The sequence below is a fragment of the Argentina anserina genome, chromosome 4, assembly GCF_933775445.1.
Source record: "Argentina anserina chromosome 4, drPotAnse1.1, whole genome shotgun sequence".
In the NCBI taxonomy this organism is placed as follows: domain Eukaryota; kingdom Viridiplantae; phylum Streptophyta; class Magnoliopsida; order Rosales; family Rosaceae; genus Argentina; species Argentina anserina.
The window spans coordinates 12,299,668-12,317,956 of NC_065875.1; the positions used below are offsets into that span (position 1 = coordinate 12,299,668).

Here is an 18,289-nt window from a genome sequence, read left to right on the forward strand (position 1 = left end):
TTGTGGAAGGCCTCAGACTTCTTGTATATATATACACTGATCAAAGCTTTGTCATGGCAAGGGTTTTCCTTTGTTGCTTCTTTAATGTTTTTTTGGGTGGCATGCGTGCGTAAGGTACCATCCTCATTTGGTTGTAGCTAGCTGCAGGCAGAACACAAACTTTAAACAACGTAACTTGCCTAATTTTCTATTACGGCTGTGCTTCAACGAATAGTATTGTTGTGCTGCCAATGCCTCCCACATGATGTCGTGTAGAAATGGATGATTTTCCAGTACATTGCTCTTTACAAATGTTACATCTATATAGAGTAGACCACTGCCATTACGATTAATTGTAATTATGTTCATATCGAAATTGATATACAATTAACTAAATATAAGGAACAACTATCAAGGAATCAATGGAGGACAATCAGATGGCTTGATTTTTGGAGAAGATTGATTCTGTCTAACAACCCGCCCAAGCCGCATCTAAATAAGCCGAGAGATGAAACGGTTGTCGTTGTGGGAAAAAAAAAACAAACCATGGCTAAGAGTACCCTTATCATAGCGAAGAATACATTTGACGGCAATACGATGAGAGGCCCGAGGTTGACTCATGAATTGAGAAACAGAAATAACCGCAAATGCTAGGCCAGGGCGTGTAATCGTAAGGTACTGTAAAGAACCAACAAGAGTACAAAATTCTGTGGAATTAGCAATAAGAGCATCATGACTGGCAGCAAGATCAGATTTCACAGACATAGGTGTGCTCACCGGTTTGCAGAGCAACATATCATGCTTAGAAAGAAGGTCATGAGCATATTTCACCTGATTAATGTGCAACCCATGAGGAACAGTATGAACTTCCGATCCAAGAAAATAATGAAGGGGCTCCAAATCCTTGATGTCGAACCCTCGACCAAGAGCATCAATGAAATTCTGAAGAAGATCAGCATTGCTGCCTGTAACTACAATTATATCAACATACAGCAAGAAGTGGAAAATGTGTTGACCATGGCGAAAAATAAACAGGGAAGAATTTGCTAAACTTTACATGCACAAACCCAACAGATAATAGAAATGTTGTCACTCTTTGAAACCATGCTCGAGGACGTTGTTTAAGACCATAAAGAGACTTATGAAGCTTGCAGACATGGGCAGGCTGAGAAGTATCAACAAAACCAGGAGGTTGAGTCATGTACACATCCTCCGAAAGAAGCCATTTAGGAAAACATTCTTGACTTCTAATTGGCGGAGACACCAACCATTAGACACAGCAAGACTAATGACAGTGCGTATGGTAGCGGGTTTGACCACAGGGCTAAAAGTCTCATGGAAATCAATACCTTGCTATTGATGAAAACCTTTGGCGACCAGTCGAGCTTTGAAGCATTCTATGGAGCCATCAGGATTTCGCTTCACTCAGAAGACCCATTTACAACCCACAACATGTTGATTTGGAGGACAAGGCACTAGAGACCATGTGTTATTTTTCAGAAGTGCATTGATCTCATCGGTCATGGCATCGCGCCACTCTTTGCTCTTAGAAGCCTGAGAATAACATGTAGGTTCAGCTGTATCAATTACTATAAATAGAGCTTTAGGAACGGGATAGCGAACCGTGCCATTGGTGCGAGGTTTGGGTTGACGAATGCCATCACGAAGGCACGTAACCATTGGGTGGCGCACATGAGGCACATATGCTGCAACCAGCGGAGCAGCTTCAAGAGGTAGTGGCGGAACCAGTGAAAAAGGATCAGCAGCAAGCGGAGAGGAATCCAAATTGACGCCTCCAAAACTGGATTGTTGGAAATTATGCTTTCTAAACCCGAAGGCTAGGTCGCCGGCACCGGTGGACGACGATGATAGGTGAGGATTTGTAAAGAAGGAAGCCGATTTGGGACTGATGGGAGGAGACACAGAAGAGGCTGGTGTGCTCAGTGATGGTGCAGAGATGGTTGGCGAGATCAGAAGTGGCTCAGGGAAGGCCAACAAGGTCGATGGCAGCTCAGAGGAGGCCAGTGGGTGCTGGGGCGGCGCATTGGAGGCCAGATCAGAGGCGATGCAGTCTGACATGATCAGAGATGGCTCAGAGGAGGCCGAAGCAGGGGTGACGCGCGCCGACAAGTTATGGCGCGGCACTGAGGAGGCTGAAACACTGCGGTCTGGAGAAGGTGTTGAGGCAGCCCTAGAGAGAGAGGATGAATTTGGCAATTGATTCATCTCAGAGGTTTGACCCGAGTTGTGGACACGTTGGCTATGTGACCCTGAATTGGGCCATGGCCCAAAACTAAACGTGGAGGCAGAAAGCGGGCCTGGTGTCGACAAAACAAAGAATTCCAACAGACCAGCAGCATGTACTTGTAAATTGTGATAGTGAAATGGTTCTCGTTAAATAAAACATGATGCGAGATATAGACATGGTTGGTTTGTGGATTGAGACACTGATAACGTTTATGATAAGGGTCATATCCTATGAAGGCATTTGACACTACGAGAAGATAATTTGTTGGAATCATTATGACCCAGATGAGGAAAACAAGAACAACCAAAAACCGAAGAGAGGAATAAGAAAGAGAATGACCATAGAGACGAAGATAAGGAGTTTCTCAATTAAGTGTGGGGTGGGAAGAAGATTGATGAGATAAACAGAAGTAAGAATAGCCTCGACCAAAAGGTGTTGAGGAACACTAAAAGTAAGAAGAAGTGTGCGAGCCATGGTGACAATATGGCGATGATTTCTCTCAGCAAGCCCATTATGTTGTGGAGCGTATGAACAAGAGAAACGTTGTTGGATTCAACATGATGTACAATAATGAGAGAAAACATTGTTTACATATTCAGTTCCATTATCACTTTGGAGAAACTAAACAAAACCATGAAAAATATTACAAATCATGGTAACAAGAATTTGAAAGTGACCCATAACTTCATTTTTACATCGCATAGGATAAACCTAGGTATAGCGAGAGTACTCATCAGTGAACAACACATAATATTTAAACCTTGAAAAAGATGAGATGGGAGATCACCAGACATCACTATGAATGATAGAAAAAAGAGAGGACACAACAACATGATTAGAATGAAATGGAAGACGATGAGACTTGCTTTATGCACAAGAAGTACATAATGAATCAATGGATATTTTAGTACCAATGGTAGATCCAAGACGAGAAAGAACAGGAGACGAGGGATGTCCCAAAAGATTGTGCCAAAGAGACGAGTGAACATATGTAAGGGCATGAAGAATATGTGAAGAGGAAGGAAAGTGAAGTGGATAAAGATCATCTTTGCATGGGCCCTGAAATAGTAATCGACCGGTGAGTAAACAATAGCTTTGATAGTAATCAGGAGCAAACAAGAAGAAGACAAGATTATCTTTGATAAAATGAGCAATTGAAAAAAGATTTTTACGAATGGAATGAATACGGAAGACATTACATAATGAGAAATTAGAAGAACCTAGGGAAATAGGCAAGTGACCAACATGAGATATGGACATAGAACTACCATCACCCATATATACATTGGGAGAACCGTCGTAGGGCTGTTGATTATTGAGAGTCATGGATGTCATGTAATGTGTGGCACCAGTATCTAGGTACCAATTGGGATCAACAACAGCGGAATGGTGGCCAGCAAATGGGGCAGCAGTACAAGGACCGAAATATTTGTGGGGGCATTGATAGAGACCAAGTTGATCAAATGACAATTAGGACACCATTGAGGGCCATAAGAGCCATTGTGGACTGCCTAAACAGGAGATGTGAAAGAACCTAGCGAATGATGTTGGGGAGAAAAGAACTGCTACTGGGTTGCGATGGGAATTGGAGATGCGCATTGCGATGATCACGACATTTAGAGGAGAAGCCATAATTGAGTAACGGGGAGGCCATCAAAATATTAAGAAAATAAGAAAAATGGAATGGGTACGAGAAACTAACAGCGGACAATAAGATCGAAAAGAAATTGTCCCTGAACTACTGATACCATGTAGAAATGGATGATTTTCTAATACATTGCTCTTTACAAGTGTTACATCTATGTAGTAGTAGAATCAGTGGCAAACCTACTTGAAGGGCCACTTGGGCTGCAGCCCAGACAGAAATGTGATAATAAGAATGTTTGTATGGGTACTACCAAAGCACTAACCAGATCAGTTGGTCAGAGACTTTGCATCTTATAAGAAGACCCCAGTTTGAGTCCTGCTTCTCTCATTTTCCTCTTTCTTTTCAACATTTTATTTCTTCCTCTTTCTTTTAGTTCTTTTTTTTTGCTAATTTTTCTCTAAAACCTATATTCTCCTAGTATTTTTACTGTAATTCTCCCAGTTTTTTCTAAAGTCTCCCAATTGTTTTCTAAAGTTGAGCTTGCATATCAATGTGAACAAAGAAAAAATAAACATATAAACACCAAAACTATATTGACAAATCAATTGCAAATAAGAGAGTTAACTAGCCTAGACAAAAAAAATTCATGGATCCGCCTCTGAGTAGAGTACTGCCATTAAGATTAATTATAATTATGCTCATATGAAAACTGATATACAATTAACTAAATATAAGGAACAACTATCAAGGAGTCAATGGAGGAGAATCAGTTGGCTTGATTTCAGGAGAAGATTGATTCTATCTAACATGTCGTATAATGGATTTCTGCTGAGCTTCATTGTTGAATTTTGTCATACGCGTTTGTTTCAAAATTTTGGTTTGGTCGAATGCATTCTCTTTTTCAGGGGCGGAACCACAGCCAAGAAAGAGTGGGACTAAAGTTCCACCCAAATCTAGGGGGAAAAATTACATGTATATATTACCTTACATGCATTGATTTCTGATTAATAATATATATGTATGATTGTTGTTAATTATAAGCCCATTATTAACCAATCTCATTCTCTCACATTTTTGTCATCAATTTGTCTTTATACCAATTTGAAGTATTCAAGGCTTTAAGCGTGTTCAATCATTCTTAAATTGAAATTGGGGGAGAAAATATAGTTTAAAGTTGCCTCAATTTGGTGTCGAGTTTCTATGAAATTATAGGATATTGACTTTCTATGTAATTCATAGACTATTGTTTAGTCTTTTTGTTGTATATACACTTACGTTTGCATCTATATATTTTACAGTACATTAAGATAATTATGTACTTTTTCCTGGTATATTATACTCTTATACATTGCTCACACCGTCAAAATATTTTTTAAGTCCCACCTAGTTCTAAATTCTAGATCCGCTACTGCATAACTAAGGAATCGAGAATTCAGGATACACGAAGACGTTTATATAACAAATATGCTACTCTCATATATATACATCGAGGTGTATTACAGAACCTCCAGTTCTGTCAAGCCACTTTGACACCTAACCTCCCCATTTTTCTTAATCTGGAAAATGAAGGCAAACAACTCACTCGCTCATAACCTTGAATATATACGTACAAATGCTAATACTGATTAACCGATACATCCACTGTCACAGTCGCAGGCTAGGACAAACTTATCTATGTACGTCCTTTAGCACCACACTGTTCACGAACAATATTTGTCTATTCAAGCAATGAGACTGAATCTTTGTACAAGCTTGATAACATTGAAAGCTACGTAGACACTAAAAAGCCCAACCTTCTTGAGCTTCTCAGATCTCAGATATATATGTATCATCTTTAGACGTACAACACTTGCTTTCCCACTTATATGTGCTTTGTTGCTCCTTTTTGCTACTCGTATTCTTCATCCTCTCCCCAATCTTGTACCTCATCCTTGCACCACCATTGGGAATCTGGGGGAGAATTAATTTTCGCTTCCTCCACAATCTTCAAGATGTCTTCAATACTTTGGTGGGAAAAGCTAGGGTTTTCCTTTCTGTAGTACACGTCTTGAGCTGTCTCTGTTAATTCTCTCGGCAAGTTCTTCAAGAACCATGGGTGCTTCTTGATCTCTTTCATGGTGATCCTTCTTACTGGACTCGTAACAAAGATGCGAGACAAGAGATTCCGGCAATCTTTAGACATGTGAACATTGTCGGGGATCCTGTACTGTGCAGCCATTATTCGACGAACCATTTCTCTGTAATTCTTTGGATCTTCTTTGTCTTGAAATGGGAATTCTCCCACCATCATAACATAAAGTATCACCCCGCAAGACCATATATCCGCTGCGTTTCCGTCATACTCTCTTCGAGAAAACACCTCAGGTGCAATATAAGATGGAGTTCCCACTGCTGTCTTTGGTCTTGACTGCAGCAAAGATGACTTGGAATAACCGAAATCACATATTTTCAGGCGTGGAACCGGGCTCCCATCCAGCAAGGTATTCTCGAGCTTCAAATCTCTATGGCATACTTGCAGAGAATGACAGTAGCCAACACCTGAGATAAGTTGCTGGAAGAAAAACCTGGCCTCGTCTTCGCTGAACCTTTCGAAACTGCAAACTCGATGAAATAGCTCTCCGCCCGCGGCGTACTCCATGACTATAACTAGATGCGTAGGTGTCAAGAACACCTCTCGGAATCCGATGATGTTTGGATGCCGAAGTGTTCTGTGGTTGATGATCTCTCTGGCGACGTTCTCATCAATCTTGCAACCGCGTTCGATGTATTTCATGGCGACGAGTTCGTTGGTCTCTATGTTCCTCATGAGCCTGGCGACGCCGGACAAGCCAGATCCTAAATCCTCGACAAGCTCATACTTCTCCATGTTGATCGATCTCTTCTAATTAGGGTAAAACAGACCTTTCCTCTTAATCTTGGTCTTAATTTCCAACAAAACCTAACCCTGAAATTGGAACCCTAGCAGATAAACCACTTAAAAAAAACTCTCCACTAAAATTAGAAAGAAGAGCAATCGACTCATTCGTGGAGTCCTTGGACCCTATTATAATTTTCCATAACCCCCTTTCCTATTCCTACCCGGCTTAGTAGATTTGTTGCGTGGCTATCAAGTAAATTTAGCTATGTGCCTTAGTTGCGTGAGGTCGACGCTTGTGGGAGTTGTATGTGTTCACTGTATCTTCAGTTTTATTAGTGGAATACTGGTGCTGAAACTCAAAATATATAGTTAAACTGATCAGTTCATTATTTGCCAAAGTCGTTTGATGATTTTATTGAACATTATATTTATTGTACTGTCCTTTTGTTAACCATCTGATATATATCAATTCCAGTGTGAGACTAGCTATAACCCTACAAGTGTTACAAACAAGCATCTATAGGTCTCGATCAATCTGTTAGTGTAAATATGAAATTAGCACAATCCTTGGAGAAAGCAAGGACACAAACATATTCAGGAAAGAAAATCTGGTAACAAACAAGTACATGTAGCGGGAGTGGACATGAAAACTTTACAGGAATTAATTAAGAACTGAACAATTGTTACAAAAATAAGTACCTAGGCAAGATGTCCTACATCCTAACCTAGCTATCCTAATTCTCTATCAGCAGAAGAACATTGAATTGACAACCTCTTTATGTAACCTGGGTAATTCCTGCACTGGCACAGCCCCAGCAACAGTAACATCACCTCTGCTTGAGGCAGTCTGACATTTCATCGAACTTGATGAACTGACTCATCTGTGCTGCTGCTAGATGGGCATAGCAGATTGGAGCAACTAGAGATACGGCCGTCGTGCTCCTTTGATATACGTATGATAAAGAATGAACAAGTTCCTGCAAGTCGTCTGCTGAAAAGCCAAGTTCATCATATATTCTGAGTAGGCCGACTTGTTCCAAGCATTCCAGCATGAGACACATATAGAAGTCGTTGTGTTTTGAATCACAGACTTTGTTGTCAACTATAGCCCCAGCTGGAACATTATCAGATGAACTAGCCTGAAAGAATTTTGTATGATGTCTCTTCTGTGCATTAATAACCATGAACTTCGGCGACCAGCTCTGGTCAAGGAACTTGCAGGCATTAATAATCTGATCCAATTCAATATTCAAGACTTGATTGAACTCTGATGCACTCACTCCATCTCTGAAGATAATAATCTGCTCCGGTTTCCTGTGGTTTGAAGTATTATAGAAGTCTAGCAAAAGCTCTTTGACTATACCTTGGTCCTCTTTATCAGACACAGGTTAGCAATCATTTCAGTTCTTGGTGACTGAGTACGAACTGCCGCTCGATAATGAGAAACCAAAGGCCAGTGCCTAGAACTGACCACTTCTGCAATAGAAGACATAAATGATTGCCCGGCTGAGCCATGTCACACATACATCCCTAATATCAGAGTGGGAGACTTGGAAACCAAGGGTAAAGAAGGAGAATGTTCTCCAGTTAGCAAGGAGTTCATTCCACCTAGCTTTGCATTAATTTTCAGGAGCACATTGGTGATGTATTGATAACTCACTTTCATAGGCGCAATGCACTGTGTTACAATCCCAACGTCCAAAAGGTTTTTCCTTTTCCATGGACCATATAACTCGGAATACTTCTTGTCTGGAAGAATGCACAACAAAAACTTCGGCTTGGACTTGATGTATGCAAACATCTTTTCTACTCTAACCAGAGCTGACTGACGGCTGTTTTTAGTATTCTCTTCAAAAACATTAAATGGACGCTTGATGGAAATTCCTATCATATCTGCACACTTCATCATAGTGTCCACCAAGAACCTAACGTCACAGCGAGCAGAAAAATTCACAACAGCCCAGCGTTCTAGTATTACAGGATTTACTAGCTCTTTATTGTTGAAATTCCATTTCCCATTCCTGGGAAAAATTTCCCCATTCCCGACTCTCAACGTTGGAGCTGACAAGACACGACCTTCAACCTGCATCATTTCTGTACCACGATATTCCGGCAGAACAAAGCATCATGTCAGCCTCATACTTACTACTCCTCAGTGCAACACACAACGTTGACATTTTTTCCTGAGGCTTCTGCCTAGACTTATCCGCCAGTGAAGCCCTTTGGACATTGGATAAGGACTTGGTATAGTGTTGCAAAGAAACCAACTCACAAAGCGCAAGAGGGAAGTAGGATGGTTTCTTTGGTTTTCCAACATTAATGCATGGAAAATCTGCTGAATCGCGTAGTGGCATCTTCTTGTACTGAGCAAAATATTCATAAACAAAGATATCTGCTTCATCTCCGTGCTCTCCTTTCTTTGGTTTCAGAAAGAACATCTGCTGTCTGCAGGTTCTGTCACTCAATCCAGTGATTTTGTACTCCTTCTTGGAGGCATAGGTCACAATCTTCAGATTTTTCAGCATCCTCTTAGCCTTGGTCCGATCAATCTTGTAAGGAGTTCTGACATTTTGGTTGTCCATGAGGAAATTCACAACAGGACCAGGTTTTAAAATCATTGTAGTCGATACATCCATATTCAGACTTAGGCCGCCTTGAGTAGCCCTGAAGCTTGAATGGAAACCCTTACAGCCTAATACCCCCACCTCCAACCTCTACAAAGTTCCTCAGATTGTTATGGAAGGACTGCCGAACAAGGAGACAACCCTTCTTTGATGCATTCTGCCTTAAAATAATGTCAAGAACTCTAATTGCTTCTTGAAAATGGCCAGAGTCCCGACCACGTAAGGCATTAGCAATTGCTTGCATTGGAACTACATCAGCAAAGTTGAACTGCACCTTTATTCTTTTAGATCAAAATGACCGCTTTACTCTCTTCTATCACCATCTCTCTCTCCGAGTCCAGAGCCCTCAGACGAGCTCCTTGATATGTCATCAAGTACCATGAACTCAAGTCTTCTATGAAAGAGTTGACCAACGGTAAATAAGTTCATCTCTCCATCATAGGCAAATTCTTTGTCTGCAAGCTCCTTGCGATAAACCTCTTTAACTTTGTCAAGAACTTTGCGTCCAATATCTTTTCCAGTCACTGGAGTTCCATCACTGTATTGCATAGAAATACTATAGTGGTAAAAGTCATGTTTTGTACTGTTCACTCCTACCTGGAAATGGTTGGCAAGAAGTGGAATTCTTTGACCTCTAGATCCAATGCCAGGCCTTTTCAAACATGTTCCTATGATTGTTAAGAAACAGCGCAAACAACAGAACTAAACAAACTAAAGCTTATACTTCAACATGATAAACAAAGAAATTTTATGAATTGCTCAAAGTTCAACCTAATATATATATGTGGCAAAAGTACACATAATCTCAAGTCAGAAAAGAACCTCCCAATGACCTAACTCTGTCCCAAGAAATGAAGACCCAAATGCATATCTATATCCATTGGGACTTCAGTTGGGAGACACTAAAAACCATGAAATAAAGTTCATATAACAAGCATACAACCCAAAGGGTCTGACTAGCCGTCCCTTTAAAAACAACTAAAACAAGCAAATTATTATTACCTGTTTTTGTTCAACTAACAGAGCATCAGTTTGCATATCCCTGGATCTGCAGCTTCAACAATCTCTTGCTCCTACAACGACAACAACAAACAATGTACCCAATTTGTCACAGTATATTCATTTCGAGGACACTGAACACTCAAAGAGAGACTACGGTTACAACAGTACTGCTGCTGCTAATAGCTTGGTCATTTGAATTAATGACAGGTTTTCAGTTACGGCCTTCACCCCCATAAATGCCACATTCAACTTTTAACGCAAAAGACCTTCTCAGCTTGGTCTCATTTTGCTCAGGTGGATCCAACACAACAGATATCCTAGCCTTGAATTTCTCAGGTTCTCCAGACTTCCAGTGAAGGGCAATTGAATACTATCAGAGAATAATATAAAGAATAATCAACAAAAAGAAGAAGTGATTAACAGTTCAATACTAGCTCCTTGTAATGTAAAATTATTGACTACATATTTTTAGTTCCAATCCCCATTAAATGGAGGGAGAAAAATCCATTACCCACATCAGAATCAGATAAATGAGCAATTATTTTGCAACATGAAAATGAAGGAAACTTGTAAAACTAAAATAAGTTCATTTGCAAAAGTACGACACAACATCTCACAAACACAGAGCACAAAGGAACATCCTGATAGCAAAGGCCTAAGTAAGAAAGGCAGGATAAATCCTAACAAAACCAACCCAAAATACAACAAAACAAACTTTCATGAAGCTTCAACAATAGTTCTTGTCCCACTGAATATTGACAGCACCATGTTGCTCATAAGCTCATTGGATGCCTTGGTAATCACACACCGACCCCTGAAATCAGATTAAACAATTTGCAGAAGTTAATACAAGAAAATCACCGATGAATAACAAGACAAACTGCATAACATCACTAAAACATGGTCTCTACCTGGAAACTAAGGCATTGTTTTATTAATGCAGCAACATTTATCAATGCATAAAAAAAAATTCTTTCACTTTTCAGAAATGAAACTATACAGAACTTTGAACAAGGGCAACTATACAACCAAAACAGAGACCCCAAAAATCCAGAGCAAAAAAACACCCTTATGTGAGGACTGCACAACATCGCTAAAATGGGTCTCTGCCTTGAAACTATTGCAATATCTTTATCACTATGGAAAACTAGATCAATGCATAAAACATTTTATCCTGAGAAATAAAACTAATATATATCTATGATTTGACAACTTCAAACATATGCATAAACATCACAAGGCACAAACTATAGAACCTAAACAGAAGTTCCCAAAAACAGCAGGAAAGTACTTCCAGACCTCTACAGATGTAAATGTAATGGCCCACAAGGAAGCTCAACACAGACATCTCATAACTGATCTACAGTCAGACCATCAAATAGTCTCCTAATCCTCTGTATGCACATGACCATGAAGATTGTCAACAGAGAACATTTACCACAATCCAAAAAATTCAAACCTCTAACAAAGTAAAGCATTAATTGAAATAGGTAATTCCCAACTTAAACTTGCTTCCCTATCTATCTGTATCCATAAACATGAGGACATCAGACACTAAAGGAAAAACTGATCAATCAATACTATTACTTTCTTCAGCATTTCTTACACATAACAAACCAATGTGGCAAAGTAAACGTGAAATTCACCTTCTTTGAACCCTATGATGACTAATGTCACCCTAAAGAAGAGAATCTTATAGCATATCATATAGCAAGGGAAATTTTTAAGAGAAAAACTGAGTTCCCCAACATAGACTTGAAAAACAAATTCTAAAAAGACCGTCTCCAGAAAAAGAACCCAGTGGTACAGCCTCCATATCTCATATCCAATATATCTGGAAAAAGTGTGTGTGCAAGCGTATTCCTGCTCATTCATATTCCTTTGGATCCAAAAATATCGGCTAAAAGGATATTAAAATCAATTAATGCACATCAAAATGCATTCCAGCCTCAAAAATCCTCAATTTACACCAAATTTAATATCACAGTATACTAGTAAAAAAACAACAAAACAAAACAATGTAGTTAAACATTGAATCTCAACCTACAAGCTTTGGCATCAGAAAAACATTGCAGCAAATATAGCATGTCCAGGACTTAACGATAATTAAGATAATTCTGATTAATAGTCAATCATCTTCCCAATAGAACTGGAGCTAAAAAGATTTATAAAAATTAAAGCAAGTGTGTAATGTTACATTCCCTAGAGCAGAGTTGTGAACCAGTCCATTGTTCAGATATTAGTAAAATAGTATCTTTGAACTTTTGATTAGTTCTTACTAATGGAACACACAATATTTGACTAAAACCTGGCAAATAAAGTCTATTTGGTACGGCTGAGTCTATTCCGAGTATACAGACACAACATAATAAGAATATATTTTCAAGTACTAGTAATTAATAATCTGTATCGCCGATAACTATATAGATTAGTTAGTGAATAATTCATTAGTTTTTTTTTTTGAAGGAATTCATCAGTTAGTATCACAAGAAGATGATAGTTCAACTAAATATATTAGTGATACGTACAAGCGCCAGCATCTGATTTGGAAGAGATTGAGAATAGCCAACTTTCATATACCACATTATTATGAATATACCACTCTCCTATAACAAACTATGAAATGACAAGTAATTGAAATAAGGGAGACAAGTTAACACCAAAGATGAACTATCTTCAGCAATTATTCAAAATGAGTTGGATTTTGAATTTCCACATAGTAAGAAAGATGTGCAAATTACCTTTGATTCTAATCCTTGATGATGTCTTTCAGCAAAACAAAGCTAGGAGTATGTGCAATTTCTTGAAACACTAATGGCAATCCATTAACAGGATTCCATGTATACCTATTTGTTCCAAGATCATAAATGTAAATTTCCCAATCATGTAACCGTCGTAACATCACCACTTGCCCCTTCTTTGTACGCATCAAGATCCGAGAATCACTTGCCTCCTCAATTTCAAGCTCTTTGGTCAAGTCCCCTCAACACCGTACTCCTTCATCACCCAAACACTGATCACACCTCTGCGGCGAAGAAAAATGGACAGCCAACCATTGAAGACTCTAATGGTCTTGAATTTTTAATCACCAGGAGGTGGTGGCAGCTCTTGGAAGCGCTCATTTTCAACATCAAATGCAAATATCAAAGGTGAACCACTGCTAGACTCACCAACCCAGTGAAGAAACCCATTAAGATACACTCCATTTGTATCAGGATCTTTCAAAATATTGAACCCCAAATCCCCAATGCTTCTCCAAACCCCAGAGCCAACAGTCATGACCTTCACCTCCCTCTTATTATAATCAGGACCATCACCCCGATACTTTAACGTCACTACTTTGTACTCATCACTGACAGCACTATACCATCACCCGCAAAAGAAGGAGCATTTCATCTCAGGTGTAGGAAGAGTGAGAGACTCACCAGTAATGGGGTTGTAAACGTAAAGACGCCAAGGGTTAGGCCAGTCATTGTAAATGCAGAGGAAGCCGTTGCATGAATTAATGACCAGCCCGGAAATGAGACCACTGGGGTCGCCAGAGAGCTTGGTCAAGCAGTCTTGGGTTTTGGGCAAGTCAATGACCTCGAACATGTTTCTGTTGGGGGCTTTTTCGAAGTCGAAAATAAGGATGCTCTTGAGATAGCAAGTGTCGCGGAGAAGAAGCCAAGAAGGTAAGTGGGAGTGCGGGAGTGTTGAAATATGTAATCATGTTTCCCTGAGCTGTGAGCATCAATACATGTTGAATCATGTTTCAACATGTAATTATGTTTCAACATTCGGTGAGCTGCTTTCAGTAAAGCTGTGAGGTGGTATCTGATCCACAGTTGTATCATATCTAAATGTATAGTTGTTCTTGTATATCTATATACTCCAATATGTATATTAATAGTGTTCTTGTATATCTATATACTCCAATATGTATATCAAAAGCAGATTTATTTTTCTCTGTATAAATACTACTTGTATCTTCTCACCATTTGTGTTATCAAGAAATCAAGAGAAAATCTCAAAACCTGCTTCTTGTTCATCATTTCTTCATGGTATCAGAGCAGCTAGATTAGTCTTTTGTCTCTTAATCCTTTTTTGTTGTCATTCAATTTGTAATCTTTGATTCAATGTTTCAATGGCTGAATCCGATGCTACATCTAGGAATAAATCTTTCATTTCCGCTGCCTTATCTTCTGATGCTGACTATAATATCAACCAGCGATTAACCTCAAAGCAACTCAATGAGTTCAATTATCTTCCATGGGCACGAACTGTGGTACTCGCTCTCGGTGGAAAATCTCGTCTTGGTTACATCAATGGTACTATTCCTGTGCATGAGCCACTGTCTGAGGGATATGATGCGTGGTTGTGCAGAGATCGCCAAGTTATGTCTTGGCTTGTCAACTCGATGGTTCCTGAGCTTGGAGAGATCTATAGCTACTCTGAATCTGCCTTTGACATATGGAAAAGCTTGAAAGAGATGTATGGAAATCAAAACAATGCTACAAGGATCTTTCAACTGAAAAATGAGATTTCAGAAGTTCTACAAGAGGGAAACTCATTCACTAAGCATCTTGGTATTCTGACCAATATGTGAAATGAACTGGACCTCTACATGCCTCACACCACTGATGCTGCAACCTTGACGAAGCGCATTGAGGAAGATAAGATTTTTCATCTTCTTGCTAGCTTGAGTCCTAAGTATGAGGACATGAGGAGCATTATTCTGATGAATGCATATCTACCCTCTTTTAGAAGTGTGTGTGTGCAACTATTGGATGTGAGGAAACAAAAAGAAAAGTCATGAATGCTGAAGTCAAGAACAATATCTCTGAAGCTAGAGCAGACAAGGCCTCTTTCGCACATACTTTGACCAAGGGTGATAAAGGGAAGTTATGTGATCATTGTGAGTCTACCACTCATAATGTTGACACATGTTGGATTCTCCATCCTGAACTCAAGGTCAAATTTAAGAAGAAAAGAGAGAAGAAGAATAAGGGTCACTTCAACAATAATTACAAGGCTAATGTATCTGTTACAACCTCTTCTTCTTCTCCTTCACCTGTGATGCTTCCTGATTTCACTGCAAATCCTACAATTCTCATCAATGAGTGTGATGCCTTCCTGCAGCAGAAATAGTTGAATGAAGGAGGCAGCTCTTCTTCAGCCAACATTCATACTGCCATGTTGGGAAAGTTTTCAGCTTTTTTAGCTGAATCTGATCATGTTAAGCCTGCAGATGTTCCAGGTATCCTTAATGCCTTTTCTACAGCTTTAGACATTTCTAGCACGCAAGATTGTTGGATAATTGATTCAGGAGCCACAAATCACATGACTAATCATGTTTTTAACCTTACTAATTTTGAAAAATTATCTGCAAGTGTTTATGTAGCTAATGGGAAAGATGCTACTGTATGTGGGAAAGGGAAAGTTAAAATTTTGTCTTATGATGCTGATGCATTATATGTTCCTTCTTTTCCTTTCAAATTACTCTCAGTTAGTCAAGTCACCACCTTGCTAAAATGTTTGTTATACTCACACCTGAGAAGGTGTTCTTTCAGGACATAGCCACCAAGAAAATGATTGGTAAGGGATTTTTTAGAAATTGACTATATTATCTTTCAGTAGAATCCACTACTTCAAATGCTTTTCACACCAGTCCAAAATCAACACAAGACCTGCATTTATGGCATATAAGACTGGCTCATCCTTCTCAGAAAATTTTGTCTATTTTGTTTCCCTCAGTTTGTAACAATGACAGTGTCTTGTGATGTTTGTCATTTCTCTAAGTTTACTAGACTTCCATTCCCTTCATCTATCTCTAGGGCTAGTTATCCATTTGAAATCATTCACTCAGACATTTGGGGACCTTTTGTGAAATCTTTTGATGGTTTCAAATATTTTGTAACTTTTGTTGATGATTTTACAAAGATAACATGGATTTATGTTTTGAAACGCAAGAGTGAATTGTTTAAAATGTTCAAAGACTTTCAGAGTATTGTTTCCAATTAATATTCTAGTAAAATAGTCACTTTGAAGTCAGATAATGGAAGTGAGTATATGTCCAACAAAATAAAACAGTTCTTAAGTTCTCAAGGCATTCTGCATCAAACTAGTTGTGTTGGTACTCCTCAACAAAATGGAGTGCTGAAAGGAAAAATCGTGATATTCTTGAGAAAACTAGAGGTATTATGTTTCAGATGAATATTCCAAAAGAATTTTGGTCACAAGCAGTTCTTACTACTACATATTTGATCAACAGACTGCCTAGTCGATTTATGAAGTTCAAATCACCTTTGGAGAAGCTGAAGAGAAGGAAGATTGACATTTCTCATTTGAGAACATTTGGATGTGTATGTTTTGTTAACATTCAAGCTATTCACATAGACAAACTTGATCAAAGAGCTACCAAATGTGTGTTCTTGGGTTATTCTGCTACTCAGAAAGGTTACAGATGCTTCAATCCAGCTACAAGGAATTTATTGTGTCAAGGGATGTGAAGTTTGAAGAATCCACTCCCTTCTACATAAGTAAAATTTTGTGAGAGAGTGAGGGAGTAATTTATGCTGATTTAAATCCCCTTCTAAATTTCTTGGAAATGAGAATGTCAATCATGATAGTGTTGCAGATGTGACAAATATAGCTCAGCCTCAATCTCATCATAATTATGTTGTTAACAATGATGATCAATCTGGTGAATTTGGTAATGTTGATCCTCAAAATGTTGCAGATGAACCTGAGGTGAACAATGGTGGAGTTGATCATGCTGAGAATCATCTAGTTGTTCTTAGAAGAAATCATAGTAGGGCAAGGAATAAGCCTGTAAAATTCAAAGACTGTGATAATTGTCGTCCAAGCACTCAATTGACAACTCTTTCACTCACAAAAGGTTTTCACCCTCTCATATTTCTTTTTTGAGTTGCCTAGACTGTATTTAGGCCTTATGATTTAGCCTGCGGATCCGAAAAACCTGCGGAGGCCCGCAAGCCTAACGGAATTTTACCCGGCCCGGCCCGCGAGAAAGCTGCCAAAGCCCGCTTCCGTAGGTAGAGGGTCGGGCTTAAATTAGAGGTGTGAAACCCGACCCGGCCCATAAAAGCCCGCCAAATAATAAAACATTATACATACATATTTTATTAGGTTTAGAATAAAACTATCGCATTATGAAGCAAACTATATGAATGAAACTTCTCGGGATTGATCGACACCAGTTGATATAATCGGTATATATATTTAGTGACCATATAAAAATTTCATCTAATTCGGACCTCGTTTGACCGTTGGAATTTCTGATAAACCGAAAACAACACTAATATGTCATAATGGAAGACCTATTACCAAAATGCGAACACCGAAAGTCATTTGCATATCTGAAATCACCTAATTTCTGTCACCGATTGTGTGCGGTCGCACCAAGGAAACCCATTTGGCAAATCTCCGGTCAATGAGGATTTTAATGTGTCAAAACCCTTTTTTTTGTTGACCGTAGGTACGGACGGTCAAACAATATCCAAAACGGACAAAAATTTTACGGATTCCCTAAATATATATATTGATCACATTATGAAGCGACTATATGAAGGAAATTTCTCGGAATCGATCGACACCATCCGATGTGATTAGTATATTTATTTAATGATCATTTTAAAATTTCATCCAATTCGCATCTCGTTTAACCGTCGAAATTTCTGCTAAACCAAAAACAACACTAATATGTCCTAAGGGGGACCCATTACCAAGATGTGAATGCGGAAAGATGTTTACATATTTGAAATCACCTAGTTTTTGTCACCGATCGTGCATGCTCGCAACGGAAAAACCCATTTGGGAATGGGATTTATTATGTGAAAACGCCTCTTTTTTTTGTTAACCGAAAATTCCGACGGTTAAACGAGATACGAATTGGATGAAATTTTTACATGGTCCCTAAATATATATATATATATATATCAATCACATCTATTGGTGTCGATTGACAATATTTTGAAACTAGAATTTAT

At 38.9% G+C, this 18,289-nt stretch overlaps 1 protein-coding gene and 2 pseudogenes across 1 annotated transcript; all 3 read right to left on the bottom strand.

The window, feature by feature from the left end:
* Nucleotides 1–5,703: 5,703 nt before the first annotated feature.
* Nucleotides 5,704–6,681, bottom strand: LOC126790157 (serine/threonine-protein kinase SRK2H-like). Its single transcript, XM_050516310.1, has one exon. It carries the CDS (start codon nucleotides 6,679–6,681, stop codon nucleotides 5,704–5,706), a length of 978 nt encoding a protein of 325 aa, XP_050372267.1.
* Nucleotides 6,682–7,417: 736 nt separating this feature from the next.
* Nucleotides 7,418–10,334, bottom strand: LOC126792195 (protein argonaute 4A-like; annotated as a pseudogene).
* Nucleotides 10,335–13,047: 2,713 nt separating this feature from the next.
* Nucleotides 13,048–13,976, bottom strand: LOC126792197 (F-box/kelch-repeat protein At3g23880-like; annotated as a pseudogene).
* Nucleotides 13,977–18,289: the final 4,313 nt, after the last annotated feature.

Coding starts and splice junctions, on each gene's coding strand:
- LOC126790157 (XM_050516310.1), bottom strand. CDS start 6,681: ATGGAGAAGTATGAGCTTGTCGAGGATTTAGGATCTGGCTTGTCCGGC.